This window comes from Lonchura striata, chromosome 12 (genome assembly GCF_046129695.1).
Source record: "Lonchura striata isolate bLonStr1 chromosome 12, bLonStr1.mat, whole genome shotgun sequence".
NCBI classification, from domain to species: Eukaryota; Metazoa; Chordata; class Aves; order Passeriformes; family Estrildidae; genus Lonchura; species Lonchura striata.
In genome coordinates this window covers 9,241,436-9,260,935 of record NC_134614.1, presented here as the reverse complement: position 1 = coordinate 9,260,935, position 19,500 = coordinate 9,241,436, and the positions used below count along the sequence as shown (strand labels likewise).

Below are 19,500 nucleotides of genomic sequence, written 5' to 3'. Positions count from 1 at the left end.
CTACTTGCAAATACCATATTCTTTATAGCAGGATATGTAAATATATATATTTTAAAAGACAAAAAATTAAACTGCAATGCATTTGATTAACTTGTACAACTCATGAAATGCTTTAATCCCTTAAAATACACAGGATTAGACACTTAGTGACCTAAGAGCTGCAAGAGCCAAAGCTTTAATTAAGTGGATCTGTCATCAGTTTTCTAATGCCCATGTGTAAAATCACATGGATGTTAAAGAGCTGCTTTTGCTCCACAGATTTAGGCTGCAGTGTCAGCTCTGCCCCTCACATTTTTTAGATGAGGTCCACATTAAAAGACAAGAAGACAAAAAAGATGACCAGTCCTTATTGTGACACTTGGAAGCAGCACAAATAAATGAACATGACAACATCCTGGAAATAGAGGCGTTTGCCAAATCCCACTTTTCTGGCAGATACCTTGCTTGGCTTCCCTGTAGAATCTGTGGGACACAGAGGTTTCTGTGCTTTGTTAAACCAGCACCACCACAGCCAAAACAGGGTCTGAAATGCAGCATCCCCCTGTCCTGCTACCCCACCTGCAAACCTGCAGGTCAGGCCCTTGTAGCAACAACATTTTGTCCCATTTGTCCCTCACCATCATTTCTATAACTATTGAACAATCTCCTTCCAGCTTCCCAACACAGGTAATTAATGAGGGTTTGTTAAACCCAATGCAGAGGCTGTTCCAGTATTATCAGGGCAGGATTTTTTTCCACCATGACTTTTTTCATGCTCTGGAAGTATATGTCTTGGGAAAAGACTTTGACAATGTATCTGTGAGGAACCTGTGCTCCGTGGAGAAATTGTGCCTGCTAAAGCGAGGAGGTGGGGTCTGGCCTGCAAATAATAATCTTTTTAAGTGAAAAAAGCAGGGCAAGGCAATGGGCCAGCAATATCATTAAAGAAGCTTTCCCCTTAAAGCCAAAGGGTTTGCTGCTGCCTCAAGTGAGCTCTCCACAGCCTCTCTGTGATCTGTGTGGGCATTGTCACATTTTATCTGTCACGTGTTTGGGACACAAAATTCAAATGTGATACATTTCATGGTGCACAGAGAACTTTGGCATCACTTTTACCTCTTAATAGTATCTAGTCTGTGTAAAATAGAAGTAACTTCTTTAACAAAGGTGGCATCTGCCTTACCATCCCCAGACGTCCCGCAGGGTGAGTGGGAAGCATGGCAGGTGCCCACAGAGGCTCCTCTCTGTTTATATCCAGCTGAGGGGAAACATTCTGGGGTTTGGGAGAAAACAGGTTTGATGTTTAAGGCAGCAAATTAAGAAGCAAATTGCACTGAAAAAAAAAAAACCAGCTTCCCCTCAGAGTGTGCTGGTGTTGTACAGAGACGCTCGTTGGGTTCTCACCTCCATGGTAAGGCAGGACATGGCAGCTGGGTCTGGCACCCCACTTCCCATTTGATCCAGTGGGACAGGAGGAAAAATCTGAAAAATCCACTGGGGAATGAGTTGAAATCCCCTCCCTCGGTGCTGGGGCACCTGGAGAGCAGGGCCTCTGCCCTGAAAGGGTGTGAAGGGAGAGATGTGGGGGAGAGCTGTGAGGGGAAAGCCATGAGTGGGAAACCATGAGGGGAAGCTGTGAGGGGAGAGCCATAAGCAGGAACTGCAAGGGGACAGCCATGAGGGGAGAGCCATAAGCAGGAACTGCAAGGGGACAGCCATGAGGGGAGAGCCATAAGCAGGAACTGCAAGGGGAGAGCCATGATGGGGAGCCATGAGCGGGAACTGCAAGTGGACAGCCGTGAGGGAAGAGCCACCACCCTGTGCCATGCCGGCACCCTGAGGGCCCTCGCCAAGGGGCTGCTGTAGGCAGCACAGATCTGGGTGAAATCTCCAGGTTTCTGTGCTGTCCCTTCGATCAGCTCCTCCTCGGCTCCCTCTTGGTGAGGGCATGGTGTGAAGAAATTACACTGACAGTGTCATCAGAGTGTTTTTTCCTTGCATTTGACAGACAAAATCATCGCCTGTAGTGCCAAAGTGCCAACAGAATTAATCCGAGCCCAAAGTGAAATGAGTCACCACAGTGTGCCAAGCTGAGTCCAACAACCTTTTTTTATTAAACAATTATAGCAAACACTGTCCAATACATAGAAAGAAAGCATGTAATAAAAATGAACATGGAAATTTTATTCTTTGACATGAGTATATTCCCTACTTAAGGACTTACGGTGGAAATTAGCTACAGTGACTTTAGTGCAAGGAACAGACATTTTGAAAAATGTTACAACAATCATTTTGGTGAGTCATGTCCAGCCCCACTGTCAGCCAAAGACGCTCTTGGCTGGCTCATCCTTCGGTTTCTCAAAGACTGTTTCACCCCCTGTCCGAGCCCGGCTGAATACGGAAGGTGCTGCGGAGCCCATTTGTTCTTAGAAAAGAAAACCAGGAGAGACAATCAGTGAAATACCACCCAAATTCAGGGAGTAAAACTAGTGCTGCTGAAATACATATATACACATTTGATAAATATTTCACTTGTTCATCAGATGAACAGCAGGCTGATGTTCAGAGGTGACCCTTTCACTTGAAAAGGGCAATTAAGTTAATGTTTTACTCTGCTTAATTGCTTCTAATCAAGAAGACTTACCACACTGCCTCATCACTTGGTAGGTTTTGGATTTAATTTCCTGGTTTTTGGCAAGGTTTCCTCTGGCTCCTTTGAGGTCTTCTTCCTTCACTGGAGGACGCTTCTTTTTCACAGGGGCTGGCTAAGAAACAGACCCACACATCAGTATTTTGTGTTCAAAGCACAGGGAACAAAGCTGCCTCCACCCAAAGGCTACAACATACAGAGTTGCTAACACAGTATTTCATCGATTTCAGTTCTGAAATTACATACTCAGCTACTTCAGATCTTCCCATAATCACAATGTCACTGCTCTTCCCAAAATCTGCTACCATTCTTACTGCTCTGAAATTGTCTTTTTATTGTACAGCCTTTGAAAGAGCAATGTACTGCTTAATTAATAAGAAATTCTTAGATTTTCTCTGTCCAGCCCTGCCTGCTTATTCTGCAAGTACTGATTGGTAATTGAAGAACCTGTTCAATATTTGGAAAGGAAAAATCACTTTATTACTAAATTTGGCTTGTCTGTCAATCTACTTACTACTTCTTTGAGAAGCTGGTCAGAGAGATTCCAAATCTGGACTTAAGTTTGAAAAAACACTTGACCCACAGTTAATAAATTTAAGGAACAAAAGTATTTGGGCACTCAACAAGGCTCTCTACTGAGCACATATGAAGCACTGGACTTGGACCCCAAAGAAGGAGTAGGAAACATAATACAGAAACAAATGCAGTGCTGGTGCACTGCAATAGCCAAGTACTAATCTGTTCACAGTTTATTCCACTACAAGGAAATAGGGATAACATTGCTTCATCAGCCTACCCCAACATTTAAATTAGGACTCCACAGTCAGGCACAACCTCACTCTGCAGCAGTCAACACCATAAGCATTTCCTCATAAGTTTATTATCTCATGGACAGATTTTCAATGTCCCACCAGGCAGCCCTTGTGGCAAGATTCAGGGGCACAGGGATATGATTAAGAGGAACAGAAGACCCCCACACTCCAACTCTAAATACACTGAAAGATCAACAAGAAACTTCTCTGACCATCACTACATAACACAGAGCTTCTGATATTTGGGTTCTGGCAGTGGTGGAGCCCACTCAGGCACTTCCAGGCACTGCCTGTGAGGCTAAAAGCAGCTGTGGAGGGAAACAAATCCCTCAAGGGCTACAGATGGCTGGAGCAGCGAGTCCCAGGGAGCTTGCAGAGACAGCGCCTGCATGGCTGGCTCTTGGATGGGTGGGCTGGCTCCACTGGAGCCTTCAGCACATTTTCTGCCTGCTGCAAATTCCTGGGAACGCTCAGAATAGCTCACTGCCAATCCCACTTGCATGTGTTGTGGGAAACAAAACATTTACGAGATCCCTGGGGAAAATTCTCATGAGTAGCTAAAGCCAGTGAGGGGAAAGGGTGTCAGCAAACCCTTCAAAATTCACAACAGCTCCTGCATGGTTGTTCAGCTGGTGAACCAAACATCTCCACAGACATGGAGTCATCTGTCCTTCTGGAATGGCAACTGGCATGTGATGGGAACAGGCCCTCATGCCCATGGCACACTCCACAGGCAGTCAACTTGGAAGGGAAAAAGCCCCTTGCTTTATTAAGAGCAATGTGAAATCTGCAAAAGTCCTTCACCCATTTTTGGTAACAGTTACTGTGAGACTTCTTCCCATCGGGATAAGGGAATTCCTGGGGACAGGGTGAGGAAAAGTGGCTCTTGACATGCACAAAGATACAGCCTGGCTGAGCAGAGCTTTTGAATGTCACCCAGTTATTTTAAAATAAACCATCTCATGCTTTGATTGCAGAGGATTTTCCTGCAGGACAGTTGCTGCGGATTAGTCAGCCCCAGCTGAAGAGCAAAGCTGGTGAGCAGAGAGGTTACGGTGAGCCCTGGCCAGCAGCTGCCACTGTCACAGCCCCACCACTGCTATTGCTGCCAGAATTTCTGAGCAGGGTTTGCCAGGAGCCATTCCTGGCACAGGCAAGCAGCCTGTGCTTTATCTACTACTGTCACAAGCCAGAAAGTGCTACTTTACAAGACATACAATTGGGTTTTAAGTCCTATTTTCTTTGGAGCAAAGAAAATCAGCTGAACTGAGTTACTCTCTACGGCTGAAGAACTGTGCTCTCCTACTTTCTCTGTGCTCCTACTCTCCATCCCACCAATCCTGTAAAACTCTTATGCTGATGAAAGCTCTGCCAGCACATGGAACTTGTGACACAAATATAACATTTACCTGAAACGTCACCATTTCTGAGCTCATTTCAAGAGCACTTTGAAACACTGATTGTTGGGCTATGCATTAAAGACAAACCATTAGTTAAAAAATGAATATAAAAGTGTTCACTTTATACAAAATTTCAGTCTCAAATACCTTATCCTAACAGCTAGAATTTTCAGTCATACTCTTTTCTCCTGCATGTTAATACAATAAGCTTTACACAGTGACATTTCAGCACAGCCACATTTTTGCAAAACAGAATTTCAGAATCACAGTCTGAGAAAGTGTGTTAAAAAGGCAGATTCCTCCATCTGTGAAACATCTCAACACAGAGCAGGGGAAAGGATTTTTCCCTTTCTACACAAATAAAAATATTTAAGGTAAATAGAACATTTTAAATCCAAATTAATTAACCATGTAGAGAGCAGCTGCTTTCCTCCTTCAGAATGAAAGAATCCTAAGAATATACTTGTTGAAGTATTTTAATCACACAAGTCGCAGAGCAGAAAAGCTGAATTCAGTGGTTAACGAGAGGAACTCGCTAATAAGCATTTCCAAGCACAGCATCCACACCAGCAGCAGGTTTGCCAGGAGCTGCTGCGAGGGCTGGCAGCGCACAGATGTCCCCGTACCTGTGACATAACTGCGGCGCTCCCTCGCTGAAATCCCTCCCAGGTCGTTCCCGGCTTTGATTAAATCCAGCCCGTGAGCTCTGCGAGCGCCTGTTGTTTTCCTGGACTTTTATAGAGCATCGGAGTGAAGTCACGGGCCGGGTGGTGTTCCCGAAGCGGCGGCGGGATGATTCAGGCTGTTGCTGTCCGAGGTTTATTCCTGGCGATGACTCGGGCGGGCAGCACGCACCGGGCCGGGCTGACGGGGGCAGGCAGCTGCGGCAGCGGGGAAGCCGGGTCCCTGCGAAAACGCTTCCCGGGCAGTCCGCTGGGCTCTGTTTAGAGCTTTAAAAGGCAAAATGTTGTTATGGACACAAAACTCACTCTGAACCCTCTTGGGGAGGGAGGGAGGGGAAAAAAGAGTGGGCATTGCTTTCCCAGCGTAACAAGATATGTGTTCTCTAAAGATGATACAAACCTGAAGTCCAAAGCATAACTGTGCCTTGAATCACTTCAGCACAGGGATCTTTAACAGGGGAGTGGTTTTGTGTCTTTTGGAGAGCTAATAAAGTAGGGTATGGTTTTACCCTTACAGCTCTCTGACCATGTTCCAGAGGTGGCTCTTACACAACTGAGAGAGTAAAATCACTTTCTACTTCCAGCACAATCAGCAAGTTTAATCATTTCACCCACATCTGTACTGGAACAGCTTACTCAGACATGGATAAACTTGGTGTTCCCCACTGTACTTGCTGACAGCAGTAAAACCTTTCTCAGAACTTTTAATATTTGTTCTCTAAACAATTTTTTAATTAAGTAAAACCCTGCCATCTCTGAGCATGAATTCTATTTTTCATTACGGGGAGAGGTTCAAGTGGAAGATTGTTTCCCTTTTGGTTTTTTATATTAAAACTTTACATCATGCAAAAAAAAATCAGCTTCTCTGACTGCACTCAATACCTACAAAGAACCAAGACTCCAAGCCAGGTGGGTTAATGTGAGAAGGGCGGGCATGGCAGACCTCCAAACACCTTCCACTGTTGTAGTGGTAGAAATCTGCCCTAGCCTTTCCTCAGGCTCTGCCAGTGTTTTTAGGGTAGAGGGAAGCACAAAAGGTCACAAAACATTTGTTTTCACTATGAAAACATGACTGTGGGATCTGTTGGCTATGAACTACTCCCCAGGACTCCCAATGCCCAAACTGCCTTTAAGCTGAACTCTTTCCAGGCCTGAGATCTTCTCCTTTATTGGGGGAATTATTGTAGGCTAAGACACAGTTTGGATGTTACTATTACTTAGGTTGATCTTCTATTTTAAACTCATGTCTTAGTAACCAGAAGAAGCATTTCTGCACAGCAGCAGTGCCCTTAGTAGGCCAACAAAACAGAAGAATAAAGCATTGACCTTAGAAAAAACAGATTTTTTTTTTCTATTGTACAAAGTAACAGTGCTCTACTAAGATGTTTCTCTACAGACCCACAAGCGTCACTATTCTGACTATCTATTATGACAGGAAAATAACATTCGGTGTGTTTAAAGCAAATATTTAGAATTCAAGACACTGAACTATTATTTTCCCTTCAGCTTTCAAAATTGCTTCAGTTAATTGGTACTGCATATTCCTCGCTCAAAAGCAACAGAGTTGTGCTTTCATAGCAATTTAATCTACACAAACAAAATCAAACCACTCATACCTTGCTTGCCATTTGGGGCAGGTGAAGTGCTTAGAGAGGCAGGCAGCACATCCTGGGGTTTCTAGAACATCCACAAAGCTTGGAGAGTTCTGTCCTCTTCAGTTCTATTTCCTAAACCAGCACTCGACAAGGGGCACAACCATTTTCTTGCACAGCTTATGGGCTATTTTTGCTCACAAAGAACCCTACCTAAATCTACAGTTACTTAAACTTTATAGTAAAAATCCTGTTCACCTGGTTGAATCCTGTTCACCTGGTCCTTGAGAGTGTTAAATGGGACATGAATGACAATGGAACAGGATGGCTCATTTATCCAACAGTGGCTATTAAAAATACAAGTTTTAATCTTCCACTGCAATAGGAGTTAGGAAAATTCCTTTGCTGAAGGAATAGTTCCAACTAAAATATGGCAATGACCATAGAGAATTAAGTGAATGTACACACAGCTACCACTGTGCTCTCCAAATCTCACAGAAGATTTGACTTCTCCAGGAAAGTGCTACGAACCTCTCAGGGGACTGACACTTTAGGAAGAGTAAAGATTATACTCTGAATTCCCTGTACAGGTGCAGTGGGTATGAGGCTGCTTGGATGTGGTAGGTAGAAAATATGAAAATAATAGGGAAATGTTATGGAGGAGTTACAGAGACAGGACTGGGTCCCTCCTGTTCAGCTCCAGCCTTAAAAAAACCTTCCTCAGGAAATGGATCTGAGAGGAGCCTGCAAGGATTCTTAAACTTGTAAACAAAATTTGCAGCTTCAGAACAATGGCTCTTCCCGATCAAATGGGACTTGCCATTAAGGTAAATAAATATACTGAAATTAAAATCAACATAACAGGGTGCATAATTAGAGAACAAATAGCAGAATTTGCTTCTCACAAGAGCACGGCATAAATCTTGAAACACAGGCACTTCGAAACAGAGCAAGTATAAAACAAGTGTACAAATCTGTAATAAGTCAGACTTTATTGTAAACCATTATAATGTAATTACATCAGATACCCTTAAAAGTTTAAGGTAACACCACTGATTAAACAATATGGTCCAAACAGAGGGCAGCAGAATACAGCTGTTGGTTTTGTTCACATTAGCTATACTCTGGATGTACTTAGAAACAAACCCCACATTCAGTTTGAGACGGATACCCACACAAGACAAAAACACCTACAAAAGAGTCCCTTTTTTAAAGATACTGCAGTTTTACTTTGTAAAACCATAGTAGTCATTTTCAGTAATTGAACTGGAAACTTCACCTAAAGAAGTTTGCATGCCTATGCTGTAGATGTACTCTGACTTGGTGTGGCTGAATTTATTAGCTTTCACTACTGGTTTCTCCTGTAAAAAGCACAGCAAAGTTGCAAACACGGGTTAGTCAAGCACAGTGGCAGAGATTCCTTGTGATGCTCAGCTCTGAGCAGAGCAGGAGAGCCCAGGCCCCCCTCCCCAGGCTCGGCAGGGATCAGAGCAGACACCTGCCCGAGGGGATCACTTTGCATTGCTCTAATTTGCAACTCAGTTTCTGAGTTTTCCCTGAAGAAAAGCTATAGAACATTTTAGTTAGCAACACTAACAGACAGCATTCACCTACTTAAAGTAAGACAAGGGAACCTGAACATATTGAAGCCAGAACTTGGAAACCACATACTAGACAACACCAGTGTTTTAAGTTTATGCAGATGTGTCACAGGTCAGATACTAGGAACAGTTAATGCATTTAGGTTGACCATTCTTGGTAAATTCCATCTCCACCAATATTTGTGATTCTTCTCTAAGTTATAATATCTTACTTTGGCATTCACTACATAGCTCATTTTCATTAAACTGAATCCTATTTTCTAAACACAGCCTGAATTAAACCTTTGCTACGAGTTGTCCTGAAGTACATTTGCCAGGCAGAAATCTGAGTGACAATCAGAGGATAACACAAACGTCATGTTGCTGTATCACTACTGGATCAACTCTTCATGAAAAGTCCATTTCAGACTGTACTGCCAATGCATTTTAACAAGTGGTAAGACATAGTGAAGCACTAAGCACACACTCCCTGCTCACACATGCAAGCCTGTCAGACAAAAGGACTTGTCCTACTTATAATTACTGCAAGAATTCAAATTTTTACCTTACAGAGAGAAAAACTGCCAATTTTACATTTTCCATCTCTTTCAAAATGATAATAAAGAATGTATAGAAAAAACAGCCAGATTTTGTTATTTAGCTAAAATTCTGAATAAAATTATTGTCTTAGTATAGAAAGTAATTTTTTCTCCTCTGAAGGTTGCTCCTCCTGTTACTACTGTGGTATTTAAAATACTTCTGTGTCTTTGGATCATAGTGCTTTACTACATCACCTTGCTAAGCATATCTAGATCTCACATCAAGTGACATTTAAGCACTTAAGACATGAAAAATCAGGCATTCAGAACCTTTGCTATAACCACCTTCAAAAAACTGCTCCATAGAGCTTCATACTGTTTTGTACTTGGTCAATAAGCTTGAGGTCTGCTCAAAACAAATATTTTTATATGATTAAGGCCATAAGTTTTTACTGACACTTTACACACTAAACATGAGACTAGAATAATTTTGATAATTGAAGTAACTGGAGGAGGGAAAAGGAAGATAAGATGCAAGCTTGCACAGTTCAATTTGTGTGCGCTGCTCAGTTATCTCAGCTGGCGAGGACAGCCATGGCTCTGCACTGGGACACAGCACATGTTCAGTAGCTTTAGTTCACTATCTGAAATAGAACAAATCCTATGCTGAAAAAATAAATGCTGACAATTGTGACAAGAGCCATTCCTAGCTCTTAAATCCCTTTGGAAAAGTGAGCTGTAGGAGACTATTCTGTTGATGAATTCCTTGAAGTACTGTGCTTTTGGAGATCTACGCCCACCCAGTGATCAATAGTAAAGAGAAGATGGAAGTCATACAATCAATAAAAAACCCCAAACCCCCCAAACCAGAGGCAACACTGATTAGGGACATTTCCCCATCCCCACCCCCCATGTCAGAAGAACTCAGGCAAGCTTCTATTGCCATTAGTTTCTAGATTTAATCTAAAGGAAACACCAGTACTGTAACTTATTGCAGTTCTTACGTTTCAGTGCACAGTAACAAAGGTCAGTGGCTCAACTAAAACCTTGGGTTTGGTAAATGTCCCTCTGAGCTGGCTGGACACCCTGAGGTGTCAGAGCATCGCGTCTCCTTGGCAGCCACTGGGAAAAGGGATGCTGGAATAGCCAAAGTAAGCACGGGAGCACACAGTTCAGTATTTACTAAGGCCCAGTTAAGTGGTCTGGATAATAATCACATTAAGACCTAGTAAATCTATAAAAAAATGTAAAAAATCTTAAAAAGTTCTGAGCAGTTTTCCAATGAAACTGGTTTAAGGCTTGGAATTTTTCTGGTGTCCAGATACTACAATAGATTTCCATTCAAGGTCTGTTGTCACCTCTTTGACACATCGCCTTGTCGTGCACAAGGTTTAGCTAAGCAAGGAAAGCTGTCAGAAACAATCATTTAGGAAATATGCAAAGCAAAAGGATATCACTGAAAACATATCTGCTAGGTTTCAGATCAACACGTGCTCTCAGTTATCAGAAGAGACACCGAAAATCCCAGAAATGCTGTGGTAGCAACTGCACTGTACCCCTTGGGGTTGTTTTACTACTGAAGGATAATGAGACTTTATGGAAATTAAATAGGAGAAATTTTGTTGTTGCTGCTAAGCACATTAAGTAGAAGATTGCTTTTCCAACAAAAAACTAGGGACAGAATTTTGTTTGCAATGTTGTAGCACAACTGCTTCAATCAGATCACAGTCCTGTACCACAGCCCCTGTAATAGGAAAAGTATCAGCAATGTTCCATCTCTTTTGGGTCATTTGAGAGGTATGCACAAGAGACTTGCAGAAACAGAAATAATTAGAGTCATCCATAGATACTCATTTCACAAATAACTTATTAGAATGGATTTTTGTTATACACTAAAGTGCACCTTTGTCAAATATGCAAACACCACCTTCTACTGTAAAAGGTATTTTCAAATTAAGTGGTCAAGAGCACACATAGGACTGCATTTTTTAGTGATATTTGGTGACTTCAGCAGTGACAGAGAGCTTTTCCCTTTGCAATCCCTTTGTCTTAAATCAGGAGACAAGGATAAATAAGATTTTCACTACAAATCTTTTGACCTGTTCTGCACAAAAACGGGAACTGTACCCATTTCTCTGATAAAGAGAATCTTTAAATACAACTGTATGAAAATATAACTTAAATATAAAATAGTCAGATAGATTTGAGAAGACTTGGAAAAAAATCTTTGTTCCACCTATTAGTTCCATAGGTACCCGGTAGCAAGTAAACATTTGTACTTAAAAAAATAATGTTAAGTTACAGCTTGTAACCATAAACTATTCTGCTCTAGGAATTATGCTGCAAAAGCCAGTTTTAGTAATAAAACACACTCCTTTAACTTAGGCAACTCTGATGTCTTTTTGAGAACTCCATACACTGTCCCATCAGTAACTGAAAGTGAAAGATTCTGTATCTGTTCTCTCTGATCTTCTCTGACACCTCCCACAGGAATCCTTAGTGACTCCTTCATTTTCCACACATGATGAGGAGACATTCTTGCATAATTGGTCAGTGTGTTTGTAGTGCAACTGAACTGGAAGTCTTCCAACTGCTTTGCCTTCTGTTGGTAGACCTTGCTTCTAAGTCAGTTTGTATGAAAAGGGAGATGCAATTGCAACATTAAACCCCACTGACAGAAGTTTTTGCCATGAAACCTGCAAGTCCACAGGCCAAGGAACGTGTCATACGGGCAGCCCAAAGCGATGCTTCTTCTTCTTGATGGGCTTTAAGTTGGTCAGTCTGCGCAGGTCCTCCTCAGTGTCCGACTCCTCCATCTCATCATCTGCTGAAATAAGGATCTAAAAACAAATTACAGCTTCTGAGCACATGAGCAGTCACACTCCTTCCTTCTGCTTTTAAATTTTGCTTTTTTAAGCTTGCAAAGCACCTCATTAGTTGCTCAGGAAAGAGCTTACAGAACACAGTTAGGATTTATTGCCACACTATCAAACATCATTGCAAATCCTATTGGAAACCTCCAGTAAATTTTGCAGAAGGATAGATGCATATTAATCTCACTACAGACACTAACTCTGAACCCAAAGAGTGATGCCAGAAGAGTGGAGGCAGTTTGAGAGAATATTTAAGAACTTGATCCACACTGGTAACAAGGCAGTCACATTACCTGGCAAACCCCATATAAATAGCACTGTTTTTCACACAGAAAACTTACATCAACTTACTGAAGCTAAACCAACTCGCCTTCAAAGAAACCACCCATCTTTCAGCTGAAGTACAAACTGCTCTCTTAATGTAATTTAGAATAACCTTATGCTAAGGCAGCTATGTAAATAATTCTCGAAAATCAGGTCAGTTGCCTCCACCAGCTCCCTCTCACTTTAAGCTATTAACTTCTCTTTGAATTAGAACTGTCTATTAGTTTTGTATTCCCTGTGAGGTTTTTTTAAGAAACATTTGCAGCAGAGTTCACCTGTGGTATTTACATATATTATTATGTCTTCCTGCCTATCTGCATGGAAATTAACTGCCAGAGTGGTATAACAATGACTTCTTCCTTCACTGGTTTTCAATTGCCAATGCCAGGAGCTACTGCTAGAGGTACACGCTCAGCAAATCAAACCTAAGTTGACAGTGCTACAATGAAATCAGTATCAGGAGCAATGAACTCAATTGCTATTGCATTAATTGCAGTAATTAACTCTACATACTTCTGACTCTGACTCCTCATGTGATGCTGCTCTCCTGTATCGGACTTTACTTCCATTTCTTGAATCTTGTCCTGCTTCCTTTTCTTCAAGTTTAGCTTTTGTCTTCCCTTTCTTCATAAGGAAATTATCTACTACCCAGAACATCAACGCCTGTTGAAAAGAAGGGGAAAGCAACAGTTCAGCTTTCTTCAGAGTAGAAGAAAGGTTCAAATACTGACCAAATCAACCTGACAACAATTCTGAATTGGCCAAAAGTTAAATCTTGTGTAGATACAGTGTCACATATCTTACTACACCTTTCAGGAATACTCTAGAACCCAGCTACTTTATCTCTTTGTGGAAGAGAAGAAAATCAGAAAAGTAGTGACAATTCACAGTGATTGTATATTAACTCTTCACGTAGCAATGCTTTACCAGCAGCTATTACATGCAAGGACACCCACTGTCTCTGGCTCTAATCCCTAAATCCCTGATTGCTGCAAGAGTGTACTTTGGGAAGGATGACTGCACACTTGCCCTTTTCCTCTGCTCCACCACAGGCCAGCTGCAATTAGCTATGGTCAGACACAGGATACTTTGCAGGACGTCTGTCCTGAGACCAACTGCTTCCTGAAGCAATTTCACTGTAATTTTATAATCTCTATGTCAGTCAATCTACTGAAGTCATCAAGCCAAAGGGGTCTATGAGGCATTTCTGCCCCTCTCCTGAACCTGGGTCTTTAGCTCCATATGGATTTCAGCTTTGTAAAATTTACATATCCAGACAATTTACCCATTCTTTAGCAGCCCTTAAATTAACTTAAGCACCAAGGTACAGAGTGTTTTAAGGACTAATGTTAATTAACAAACACATGGCAGAAGGAAATCCAAGTAAACATCTCATGAAGTGAGTTGTACTAACGTTAACAAAGAAGGGAACTATCAGCATGACAATTGCCAGCTCCAGCTGGGGGTTCTCTATGGGATTCAATAAAGCCACCTGTGAAAAGAAAAGGATTGAGTTCAGCTCACAGCAGTACATGCACACAACTGGCTTAGGCAGGGCAACGTCCCTGTACAAGCTAATGTGACAGAAATAACGCAGGTGGACCAAAAAAGGGCAGCTTTGAGCAAAGCAAAGTATTTAGGACAGCTCATAAATTACCACAGATAAGTAAGTGGGGCTGAGAAGAAACTTATCTCTGTCATTTTTGTTTACAGAAGTCTGAGGAGCTGCCTTAGAATGATCTTGAACATTTTAGAGCTGCTCCCACGGAAAATGTTGTAGATCTATCTTTATGACATTTAAACAGAGCAGAGTTTTACAAAATACACAGTAAGGAGAAGAGAGTTCCGAAAGTAGTCCAGGGCATACAATAGAACTAACTGGTTTTAATGGGCAGTAACAGCACCACTTTGAATATCTGGTTACACAGAGTGCATCAAAATAAAGATTAATCCAGTCAGCATCAATGGATTCACTAATCCACCACAAATTTCTAAAAGTCTATAGTTAAAATCTATCAACAAGGTCAGGCAAAGAAAATTCTTTAAAATATTACAAGAATACAAAATAGGTGTAGGCAAAAATTAGAGTTAAGAGAAGAAAGAACCACTTAGTAGTTTTAAGGGTACTTTAGACAAGGAGATAGAATTTAATTTTGGATATTTCAGTTTACAAAAAACCCTGAAAATACAGTATGATATTCCTGGCAATGGATAAAGGTCTCAATAGCAGCATCCCAATTAAATTAAAAGAACACAACACTACCACAGAGTTAATTGACAATGAGTGTAGACAATGATGCTTGAGCCAAACCAATAAACACTGCTGGAAGTCTTCACAGCTTCCACCTAAAGTTCACTTGTCTGTGAAGTGCTGTAAAAACACCAACCTCTTTCCACTGAGGTATAAGCAGCACTATGATGATGACGGTTTTCTCAAATGTCATAATCATTATGTACAGAATACACTGGCCCATCCAAGCACTGCACTGCAGGGGGTCACCTGCAAGAAAGAAGAAAGGTTCAATTATAGGCATAGGTTTGATTTACTTCATAGTAAACATCTTAAAACAGCAGTATTGGAAGAAGCAGCAGGGCAGATAAATCCTCCAGAAGTGCCTTCTCCAATTCCTTCAGTGCTGCTCCTTCCCCTCCCTCTGCCTCACCCCAAGCTTTCAAAAAGTATCAGAAACTGAATCTAACAGGACTTTGTCCCATCCAACAGTACCTGTGACATGCTCACACTGTTTCATAAATCTGATGAAAGCAAGACAGATAAACTTTCATTGTGTTTTTCCTCATATAGTTCATTTTGATCCTCTATCACGACATATTAAGTGTCCTAAAGGGGAAAATTTGAGGGAAACACGGCTGAAGAAAACACATTTCCCTTCAGTCTAGGTAGAACTTAGATTTCCACCATTGTCTCTAGGCTACCTTAAAGATATTTTTCATCTCTATGAAGTTAGTTACCATAAGTAACCAACTGAAGCAACAGGTGCAAGAGTTGCTACGAAAAATTCAACTGAATAAAAAATTAGGACCATATTTTAGTTCCAGTGTGAAAGGGTTTGAAATTCTGCTGCACCTCAAGGGCAGAGTGAGAACCTGAGTGCATGAAGTATCTGCCAGAACAGAAAGAAGACCACAAATATTTGAACAGGAAAGGTTATGCACACAATAAGACTCTTTGAAAGAGGGCAGAGAAAGAAAAAGAAGACAAGAAGGGGGAAAAAAGAGGATTGGTAAGCTTAACAAGCTTTACAGATGAGCTTGAAGCTGCACTTCACCAGAAAACAAAAACAAGCTCTGGAGAGGGGGTGACAGATCTTTAGTCTTTGCAGCAGCCTCTGCAATCTTGTCAAAGGCAGCTCCAAACTCTTAGCCTGGGGATGAATAAATGGGCAGTGGAAAATCAGATGCCTTTATGTGTTTGTAATGCATAATGGAGAGTTGCTGCTTCCTTTTCTGGAACACTCCTGAAAGGCTTTCAGTATTAATACTTCGTAATAGTTTGTGACTTAGGGTTTGCTGCTGAAATGCTACACAGAGAAACTAATAAATCAGACTAGAGTTCAAAACAACAAATACTTCCTAAGGAAGTTTTAGAGGATGAGTTAGTGATCAACAGTCTGAGAAGAAAGCAATTACAATGCTTGAGTTTTACAATTACATACTGCAGTTACAGCTTCTCTTATAAAAACCCAAAGAGTTAGAATTTGGAAAGGCAAAACATCAGTAAGTCAAAGCCAAGAAACTGTGATTCTTCTGAAGATACAGGGCCTGAATTAGGTTTGAGAATTAAATTTTAGCAATTTATTTCTATATGCCACATGTTTATTAGCATTCTCTAGTTTTTCTCACTAACTAGCAGATACTAAAAAATCATCTAGCTTTAGCTACAGTCTTCCTATTGAAATGAAGAGTTTATTCTAATCTCTTTCCAATCTTTATTTAATTCCTAAAAGCAAAGACTGTGAAAACAATTTTGCATCTTTTGCAACTCTCAGGAGATTTTGCACATGCAAAAACTGTGAAACTTCATACTAAAAGTGCTGTGCAGTCTCACCAATGAATGTTTTGTTCCACACTGTTTTTGTGGGGAGTGGTGCTGGTTTCTTTAGGGTTTTACTTTGGTACATGACTGAAATTAGAAGTTGTGTATATTAAATTCTACTTGTGGATTTTTGTGTGCCCTACTGCACCTACAAAATTATCTCACAGCTATAATTACAAGTGGGGACAACAGGGATGCTGCCTACTTTGAATTTAGCAAGGCTTTTGACAGCATCCCAGTAGTATCCTTGAAGAAAGGTGAGAAGATATAGACTGGGTGGGTGAAGATACAATTCTGATATGAAGGGAAAAAAGCTTTCACAGTGAGAGTGGTTAAATCTACTGGAGTAGGTTGTTTAGATAAAGGGGTTCTTAAATCCTAAACCATGGATAAACTAAAAACTGACTGGACCATGCCCTGAACAACCCACTTCAGCTTTGAAATTAATCCTGCTTTGAGCAAGAGGTTGGATTATATGGAGCTCCTTTCTAACCAATTTTGTTTTATGGTTTTATAAGCCATGAAATTCAAGTTAATAACATCACCCAGAAGGTGCTCCAAAGAGCACCTTCAGACATTTGTACATTCAGAGGTTCTGTACACAAACCCAAATTAGAACTTTAATGTTAATGTTGAAGCCATAAAGCTCTAATTTAATTTCTAAAGTCTCTTACAGTCATCTCTTGAATTCTAATATTATACTTGTCATGTATGGAATAATCCAGCAAAGTACTGGAAATCTTGCTAGTGCAAGAAAAGCAAATAAAGAACAAAACTGAAAAAATTTTGAATCCTCTGCAGTGATAACTGTAGTAGGATTTTTGGAAAATGCTGGGCAATGCCAAATTAGTCTATACTTGTATCTGCCACTGCCATCAGCTGCTTTGTAGAAGTATGTTTAGAAACAGTTCTTGTACCCAATATATGTTATTCCTCTACCCTAACTTCCTTCTGTTCTTCAGATCCTGAAAACATTTTCTTAAGAAAATACCAACTCACAGAACTACTCCAAAATAAATTTTAAGTAGTTTTGAAGGCAGTGCTACCTACCCCATATGGCTATAAGTAAGTTGCTCTGCAAGGGGCAAATGAAGAGCTGCAGGAAAATTATGCATCAAATACAATTTCTGAGCTCTACTATGGAGAGGCAAAGCCAAGAAAATAGGCCACAGCACAATTCAGTTGCCAGTGGAGTTTATAATCACCAGGAGGGATTTATCACCTGTTTTCTACTTGCAGCAGCTAAAGCAGCTCAGGACAAGAAGGGAAGGAGAATGCAGGAAACATTCTTTTCAGTACAGATCATGACTGCTTTTCTCCTCTTTACACACTCAAATATATTAACTGATCCTGCACTTCTATTAAAATCCAACTGCTGAAGTAATGAATCTGAAAATATAAAACCATAGATATGAAGACAAATCTAATAAAATTAAAAATTCTGATGTAAAAAGCCCTCGAAGGAGTGTCATGGCCCTTTGTCCATAAATCAGACTGCAGTGCTGTTTTGCTGTACTAACAGCCACCATTTATATGCTGATATTTTGGTATCCATTCCTTCCTTGGGGCATTTATACTTAAAAACTCCTCCAAATAAAGAAGACACTTTTAAAACCAGCAGGACACTGCTATTTTTGTGACAGCTTCAAGTAATGAATCACCAGGGATCAAGTAATAGAGCTAAGAAGGGAAATGAGCTCACAGTGAGAACTAACTTGAGACAAATTATTATTTAGGCTCTAGAAACACAAACATCACTCAGTCACAAGAAGAGACTCGTCTGAGGGTGGAAGGAGGGCTCCTTTTTGTTTTCCCACATTTACAAACAAACTGAAATCACACTGATCTCCAAGCTGAGGACTTGACTTTACTAGTCTAGATAAAATGCTCCAAGTCTCTGATACTTTTCAGTGAACCATGGGGTGGAGCAGAGAGGAGATGTGTGGAGAAGAGAAGGTTCCAGGTTATTGCAGCATTTCGGTACCTGAGGGGGCTCCACGAGAGCTGGAGAAGGACTGTGGAAAAGGTTGTGGAGCAAGAGAGGGAGGAATGGCTGCCCACTGCCAGAGGGCAGGGGTGGATAGGATATTGGGAAGGAATTGTTCCCTTGGGAGGGTGGTGAGCCTGGCACAGGGTGCCCAGAGAAGCTGTGGCTGCCCCTGGATCCCTGAAAGTGTCTAAGGCCAGGCTGCACAGGGCTTGGAGCAGCCTGGGGTAAGGGGAAGGTGTCCCTGCCCATGGCAGGGGGTGGAATGAGATGGGCTTTGAGTTCTCTTCCAAACAAAACACTCTGTGATTCTGTACTACACATCCATATTTAACTTGAAAATCTCAAGTTCTAAACACACTTGCAACCCCACAGAACTGCATTTTAGTCCCCTCTTCTACCCTACTTTGGGTCAAACTGAAAAAAAATAAATAAACTGGTGATAGGGGGGTTTTCACTTCAGGAGCACCAGGGACATGTAAAGAAGATGACAGCAAATTTGTCCTTTTAGATGCGATTTCTTACAGAGGGCCTAACCTTACTGCACCTATTTAGTTTTAGCCAAAACTAATAACTTTCCATCTGCTCTCCAATTCTCTTTAGACCAGAAGCCTCTCCCACATGATTAATGGAAATGCAGATTTGCAATATGCTTTAAAAGACTCCTGACAATAGCTTTATTAAAAACCTAACACACTAAGGGCAGGACAGCACATTAATAAAGATACAGAAAAGAAAGTTAGTGACTAATAAAATGATCTGATACTAGAGAGAACAACTAACAAAAGAAGGTTTATGTAATTTCATACATCACTTAAACACGCATACACAGGAGAATAACCAATAAACAGGTTCAGGTGTTTCAGATCTCCTAATTCAAAATGACAATACTGGAGCAGCCACAGACCACCTCCAAAGCACTACACAAGTTCATTTGTTGATTTTAAGAGCTTAATTACTGCAGTCAGAAATTCCTCATAACTAAAATAGACCTGGGTTCATTTTGAAAGTCAGTAAGAAATAGAGA

General features: G+C 41.0%; 2 protein-coding genes across 2 annotated transcripts in view; both read right to left on the bottom strand.

Annotated features, from left to right (window-relative positions):
- Nucleotides 1-2,070: 2,070 nt before the first annotated feature.
- Nucleotides 2,071-5,976, bottom strand: MUSTN1 (musculoskeletal, embryonic nuclear protein 1). The gene is made up of 3 exons (XM_031505927.1): nucleotides 5,468-5,976; nucleotides 2,624-2,744; nucleotides 2,071-2,404 (listed from the first exon to the last, which is right to left on the bottom strand). Exons 1-3 carry the CDS (start codon nucleotides 5,474-5,476, stop codon nucleotides 2,298-2,300), a joined length of 237 nt encoding a protein of 78 aa, XP_031361787.1. The 5' UTR covers nucleotides 5,477-5,976; the 3' UTR covers nucleotides 2,071-2,297.
- A 2,113-nt stretch (nucleotides 5,977-8,089) lies between these two features.
- Nucleotides 8,090-19,500, bottom strand: part of STIMATE (STIM activating enhancer) — a 34,083-nt gene continuing 22,672 nt past the window's right edge. Inside the window, exons 5-8 of the mRNA XM_031505926.2 lie at nucleotides 14,820-14,932; nucleotides 13,847-13,924; nucleotides 12,946-13,095; nucleotides 8,090-12,075 (exon numbers count right to left, since the gene is read on the bottom strand). Coding sequence (XP_031361786.1) covers nucleotides 11,959-12,075; nucleotides 12,946-13,095; nucleotides 13,847-13,924; nucleotides 14,820-14,932 — 458 coding nt within the window. The 3' untranslated portion in view covers nucleotides 8,090-11,958. The remainder of the gene's footprint in view (nucleotides 12,076-12,945; nucleotides 13,096-13,846; nucleotides 13,925-14,819; nucleotides 14,933-19,500) is intronic.